Source organism: Diospyros lotus, chromosome 12 (assembly GCF_014633365.1).
Source record: "Diospyros lotus cultivar Yz01 chromosome 12, ASM1463336v1, whole genome shotgun sequence".
Lineage (NCBI taxonomy): Eukaryota > Viridiplantae > Streptophyta > Magnoliopsida > Ericales > Ebenaceae > Diospyros > Diospyros lotus.
The window spans coordinates 35,619,086-35,626,513 of record NC_068349.1 but is presented as its reverse complement, the minus strand read 5'-3'; the positions used below and the strand labels follow the sequence as shown (position 1 = coordinate 35,626,513).

Sequence of the window (7,428 nt, the reverse complement as noted above, 5' to 3'; positions counted from 1 at the left end):
GAGCTAGAATTCACCTACCCAGCCAATCGCACATAATGGGATAAAACCTTAGTATGATATGTTATTGTACAAGGAGAGTAGTGTAGGTTTCATCGGTCTCCAACACTACTGTACACAAACAAAACTAGACAGACCTACAAAAGACACCAAACAGAAGATCTAGTAAATGAACGTTTAAAGAGCTTATGAACCCAAATAACAGCAAAGGTTCTTTCAATCTGTAAATCCAATATAGAAGCAGCATTCCCCGGAAGATATTAAATATCTTCCATAGAAACACAAAGAGAGTCAAGTACTGCAGAAGATGGATAAGGGAATCTAAAACTATTGCTTGCTATTTTATTGGAATTCCATAGAGAAATGTTACAGGTCCAACAATCAGCAAATGCTCTCAGTCAGTCGTGAATTCTACAATGATAAAAGCTACACCAAGTACATTGTTTGGGAATTTGAATTTGACGATGGTTCTGGTTGGTTGGTGGGTCTCTTAGGACAGCTTAAAATTGGCAGAAAACGATGATGCCTAACAACCTCAAAAACTTAAAAAAAAAAAAAAAAAACTTCTTCTTCTTCTTCTTCATCATGGACATGGAATTGGAATTTCATGCCCCCCCCTTGTAATGGCTATGGCATCACTAGGAAATTACATGGAAGCAAAGAACAGAGGCAGGTCAAAAACAATCATATGAATCAAAATGAACAAGAACCCGAAACATCCTACCGCACAATTAATTGAATGGAAGTCTGTCTTGTCTTACTGGGAGCTCTCCTTGCCAGAAGCATAGTAACGGATGTACCACTGCACAAACTTCTTCAAACCTGTCTGCAGATCAGTGGCGGGCTTGTACCCAAGCTCCCGTTGAGCCGAGCTTATGTTGGCGTGCGTGAACTGCACATCCCCATTCCTAGGCAACTTCATGATCATCCTCTTGGCCTTCACCTTCAACAGCCTCTCCAAGATGCTCACAAGATCCGAAACGGGCACAGGGGAAGTATTCCCCAAGTTATAAACCCTCAACTGCGCAGGCCCCCTCTTCTTCCCCCCACTACCGGTACTCTTCTCCGCGGTGTCCAGTGCCGCCAAACAACCTTTCACAATATCATCAATGTAGGTGAAATCCCTGGCCACCTGGCCATGATTAGGTGCCTCAAAGATGGGTATTGGCTTCCCCCTCAGAATGTCCTTCGTGAAGAAGAAATAGGCCATGTCTGGCCTTCCCCAAGGGCCATAAACAGTGAAGAATCTCAATCCAGTTAGGGAAAGTCCATATATATGGTTATAGGTATGTGCAATTTCTTCCCCAGCCTTCTTGGTTGCAGCATATAGACTTGCAGGCTGGTCTGTTCTATCCCTCTCTGAGAAGGGCACTTTTGTGTTCAATCCATACACAGAACTTGAAGATGCCCACACAATTGCAGGCTGTGGATTTGCAGATTTACAGACCTCAAGAACGCTAACAAGCCCGGCAATATTACTATGAACATAAGAGCTAGGGTTTTCCATGGCATACCTAACTCCGGCTTGAGCAGCCAAATGCATGACATGGGTAAACGCCACGACCTCAAAAAGCTTATTCAAAAGGGCTGAATCGTTGATATCTCCTTCCACAATGAAGATGCCAGAGCGCTCCAGGAGGGCCTGCCGGGCCCTCTTCAGGGTCGGGTCATAGTACTCGTTGAAATTGTCGAGGCCCAGGACGCCGTCGCCGCGCCGTTTCAGGGCTGCGGAGACATGGGTTCCGACGAACCCGGCGGCGCCGGTGACCAGCACGGAGATGCCGTTGTGGGACCGGACCCGGGCCGAGGACCGGACCCGCTTCTCCCAGGCCGGGCCGCCCCAGGAGTAGGTGCTGAGCGAGCGCCGGGAGAGATCGGCGGCCGTCGGGGAAGTCGACGACGGTGACCGGAAGAAGAAGACAAAGATCAAGCCCAAGAAGACAAAGGACCAGAAGGTGAGCTTGGCAATGGACGATTGCCACCTCCCTCTGTGAATGCACGCCGATTTCTCCATCTTGAATTTTCCCGGGGTTGACGGGATGTTGTCAACGTGGGACATTTGCCCCATTTTCCTGGAAAAAATTTCTCGGCTGGGAAAATCTGGGGGCCTCTTCTTCTTCTTCTTCTTCCTCTCCTTCTCGTCCCTCTAAGTCTGCGGCTCCTTCTTCTTCTCGGTCTGTGGGTTTTCTTCTCGATGAGGTCTGGGAAGTTTCCCTTTATTTCTCAGGAGATTGGTTTGGTTGAGCTGTGAATCGAAAGAATGAGGAAGATAAGGAAGAAAGCAAGAAAGTGATAGTTGGTGTTCTACTTTATTTTCTTTCTCTCTCTCAGTGGAATCTTCTGGTTTCTTGGAAGAAACTACTTCTTTTCTGGATTTTGGTCACTTGGGTGGGTTTGCATCCGAGAAAAGATGCAGACTTGGATGATTGGAGAGGAAGAAGACTGGATTTGAAGGTCAAATAGAGAGAGAAAGAGAGCGATAGAGAGATTGATTGATTGATTTGAAGAAAGTGGAGTCAATAGAGGTGTAAAAAACACTAGGCTTTCCACATCTTTAACTTTGGGGAGGAACAACAAGAAGAAAAAAAGAAAAAAAAAATCAAACCTTAATCAATGAAAGGAATTTGAATGGTAGAAGAAGGAAAAGGGTATCTAAATCTACTCATTGGGTTCTTTCTTTCTTTCTATTTTTTTCCTCTTATTATTCAGTTGGATTGATTGGGTTGGTTGGGGGCCCTTGAATTCAGGCCTCCATGAAATAATTAAGCTCTCCCTCTGGGTGGAAGATCTATATTTGGGATTGATGCTCCAAAAGGTTTTTCTTTTTTCTTCTCCCCAAAGTTGAAGTTTTTGGGAGGTTTGTTGGGAATGGAGCCAAGGTGTGGAGCAAACTTAGGCTAATTATGAGGGCTCCCTAAATTCCACCATTAGTGGAAGTGTTGAGAGATTTTGGGGATTTCAATTTTTTTTAGTTTCCAAATGATGCGTCTCAAATCATTTTAGTTTTGAGAACAAAAAAAAAAAAAAATTATATTGCAGATATATAATTAAGATTTGAGCTTTTAACTCATTACATTTTTAAAGTGTTTAAGTTTGGTTTGTTAGCGAGCCAACTCTTCAAATTATTTGAATTTCATTCAATTTTTTATTGAATAAATTTCCGTATTTGAACTCGATTTGTTTTAATTTAAATTTATTTATACATAAGAGATAAATTTATTTGGGAACCATCTTATTTATGAGTAAAAAGAAGAGGATCATAAATAATTAATGAGCTCATTGTTAAGTGGATAAAATTTTATATATATATATATATATCTTTTTAAACTAACAATGAATTATTTTTAATTGAATTATAAATAAACTTATATATAAGTGAAATGAACTTATTTATGAATAATTGAGTTGAATAAATTATATTTGAGCTAGATTTGTATTATTCTTTTTTGTGTAATATAATCGTATTTATTCTCACTATCATTTGTACAACTATCACTATTACCATTATGTTGTTGTCTGGTATGAGGTAACTTTTCTTCTTCTTATTTATTTTTATTTCTCTCTTAATTTTTAACGATTGAACCCTATTAGGGTTTGATTAGAACCTAGATGCAAAAGGTCTAATTCAAACCTTATTGAACCTCTACATCTAGATTGGAGTCAAAGCCAAATGAACTCGGCTAAGTTCTCTTGAGTTCTTAATCGAACTTAGATGCAAAAGGGTTTGATTTGAGAACTCATAAATTCATCGAAGTTTGATCAAACCCAAATGTAAAAGGGATTAGAATCCAAAAGTCATTGACAACCAAAAGATTAAATTGTTAAATTTCAAAGATAATTATTACAATTTACCCTTAAATATATTAACCTTAATCCCTTTTATTCACATTGTCTTCTAATGTGCATTTTTTATTTTTATTTTTATTTTGAAAACAAATTACCAATCAATATTCAGTCTAGTCTTCGGTTCACATTTTTACTGTAATTGATTTTTGGTCCAATCCGTTCCCAAATCAAAAACCACTTTAAAATAAATAATATCATTTATTAATAATATATTATACATATAATATATTGTTAAACTGTAAACTAGTTAATAATATTTTTTTAATTTTTATATTAAAAAACAAGAAAAAAAATTCAAAATCAATTAGCACCAATTCGGTTCAAACCCTTAGACTGCGTTCTCTTTACTTTTCAATTTTCAGTTTTGAGTTTTGAATTCGTTTTCAGTTTTCTGTTTTGGTAGTCTATTTTTAAAAAATTGAAAATACGTTCTTTTTTTCATTTTGAAAAACTATTTCTCAAAATAGAAAATTAGAAAACGTGTCTCTTTGAAATTTTGAAAATAATTTTTTAATAATATTTTATTCAATAAATTTGATTATTCAGTAAATTATAAATATTTAATGTTAATATATTATTAAAAAATATATACATTTTAAATTTAATGAATTTTGTAATATTTTTTTCCATTACAATAATAAAATATGAATAAATAAATAAATGTGTTTTGAGTTTAGAGTTTGTTTTAGATGAAAATATTCAAAACAACTTTTTGTTGTTTTGAGTTTTCTTTACAATTTTTTTTTTATTTCCAAAAATATATTTTTAAAAATAACAAAGAGAATAGATTTTCATTATTTTAAAAAATTAAAAATTAAAAATAACTTAAAAATAATAATAATGAGAATGGAACCTAACTAATCCAAAATTCTTTCAAATCTCAATCTTCGTATGGAATTGACCCAATCTGATTTAGTCGGGACCAAATGAACACACGTGTCAAGGTCACACAGGAATTTGTACCCATTGATTTCTTATGTTTATGAATTTACTCAATTCATACCTAAAAGGTAATGATTTTTTGGACAATAAGCAAAGAATATGCAAATGTATTTTTATACAATTTTATTATTTTGATTCATACATGGCTTTTATCAAATTTAGAATATTTTCTATACCCAACTTGGAGTGACTTCAAGGAAATGTTTAAATTGAGTGAATAATTAAATGTGTGTAAATAATTGGTTTAGTTACTGAAATGACCGAAATCTCTAAATCGATTAAATTGAATTGACTTATGAATTCGAAAAATCAAACTAACCGATAATCGAAAAAATCGAATTTAAACCATATAAACTGAATTAAATTCATTAGATTGAAAAATACAAAAAAAAAAAAGAGAGAGAGAAAAAAACTAAATTAACCAGTAGACTAATGTCATTTTAAGCTGAATTAATCGGTAGAAAAGCAAAAAAAAAATTACATTTTAAAATTTAGTCAGTTCGGTTACTCTGACCAAAAAAATCAAATCAAAAATTGAAAATTAAACTTTTGAGAAAAATTAATCGAACCGAATCGGTGCAAGAAAAAAATCGAACCAAACCAACAAGTTCAGTCGGTTCGATTAAGTTAATTTAGGTAAATTGAACTTTTACTCTTCCTCATGAATAATTTTTTTTTTAAGTTATGGATTTGTATTAAACCAAGATTTCATTGATTTTTCTAGTAAAATATAATTAAATTTTCACCTTTTTTATATAAAAACATATTATTAAAATGACACTACAATAATGCTTTTATAATTGGAAATTAATTTATAGACATATTTCTTACCAATGAAGAATTATCCATAAGTCCTTCCAACTGACTTAATCACATTATTTCAAATAATTTTTTATGAGATAATACATATTTTAACTTTATGTATCTATACATTTTTTTCATTTACACTTAATTTTTTTGTTATTTCAAACACACTTTTGAACTGTGCAATTTCCAATTTATTGTATTTTTTAAATTTTTTGTTGTTTCAATTACACGTCTGAACTATATAATTTCGAGTCAATTGCACACATTGACAAATTTGTTAAAAATAATAAATTTAGAATATAATTGATAATAAAAAGTTCAGCGATGTGATTGATTTGAAATTGTAAGTTTAGGGATATTTTTGAGACAATAAAAAATTTAAGTATCTAAATAAACAAAACATATAAATATAAAAATTAAAATATGTATTTCACCCTATTTCTATCTACTTATTAAACTCATCAACAATTCTAATCTTATTATCTCTTTCAAGTGAAAGAACCTTTCCAACTTATTAGAGAGAGAGATTTAGGTGGTTGCCCTCCACCTAATTATGTATGTAGGTGGCCTTACCAGTGTTAATGTACACCAATTACATGCACCCTCCCATACCCTAATGATAGAAAATAGGCCATGTCCACAAGACGTAGCATGAATGGTTTTTAGGGTAACAGATTATACTCAAATATGCAAGTTCGAGTCATGATAGTTGGAAAGTGGGAGTTTCACTCTTTTGTGGGATAGCTCCTTGTGGACATCATATACTGTGACTCATGCCTTGGAGGCTGCTGTGTATCGTGATTAATCTCTTTCACGTACATGAAACAATGTATAAAGAGCCTTTAAGGTGACGAATTTCACTGAAACCAAGAAAATAGGCCAAATCTTTTTTGGGTCCTTAAAATTAACGAAACAAATAATTCAATGGACAATTATTTACTGCAAACAGATGTAAGATCTGAGTTAGACAAATAATGAATTTGGGTGAGCTGCCACATTCCACCACGTGAGAGTCCGATAAGTTGGCAAGCCAAACATATGTAAGTACTGTCTCTTCCCTTCCTTACCATCATGTCCCAATCCCAATGCCCTTAAGATCAGACTAAAGGGCACTATGCTTTGAATATGGATGTTTAAAAGTATAATATAATAATAGCCAGCGTACTGTAAAAGCAAGGAATAAGGGTATAATATAAACACATTGCACTGAGGGTGGGACACCGGTGCTCTGGGAGGGATATCCTAAAATTGTCCTTCAAACAATGAATGAATTCTAGGAATTGGGATGGTAAAGTGATTCACTTTTAATAAGTTAGGATTGTGAAAATATCTTTTTATTAGAATAATGATAAGTGAATGTAGATGAATTAAATAGACACAAAGATACAAATCCTGAAAATATTCTTTTTAAAATATAATAAAGGGTGAAATCCATTCCAATCACTCTCAGACAGTGACCGCCCAAACCTCAGGGAAGGGAATTTGAGTGCATTTTACTCTAAAATAAACAAACTTGCTTAAACTATACAGGCTCGGGTTGTGACAACAGCCCCTCTCTCTCTCTCTGGAATAAGGGTAAATTAAATGAATCTGCATGAACTAGAATGCCCTTCAAATGATTGACAAACTACACCCTATGTTATGCTGTTATATTCACTATAAGTATTGCATTAGATATCATTTTCCCGGAAAATTGCTGATGGGAAAACATGAGAAAGAGTTGTCCAGAGTCTCCCTTGCTTTTGCCATAGCACGGAGATCAAGCTGAGATCCAAGTAAATACACTTCTCCTCTACAGGACTGCATTAGTGCATTATTAATCACAAGATCACTAGA

At 34.4% G+C, this 7,428-nt stretch overlaps 1 protein-coding gene across 1 annotated transcript; it reads right to left on the bottom strand.

Moving 5' to 3' along the window:
- Positions 1 to 669: 669 nt before the first annotated feature.
- Positions 670 to 2,769, bottom strand: LOC127813864 (UDP-glucuronate 4-epimerase 3-like). Its single transcript, XM_052354960.1, has one exon. It carries the CDS (start codon positions 2,063 to 2,065, stop codon positions 755 to 757), a length of 1,311 nt encoding a protein of 436 aa, XP_052210920.1. The 5' UTR covers positions 2,066 to 2,769; the 3' UTR covers positions 670 to 754.
- Between the last annotated feature and the right edge of the window lie 4,659 nt (positions 2,770 to 7,428).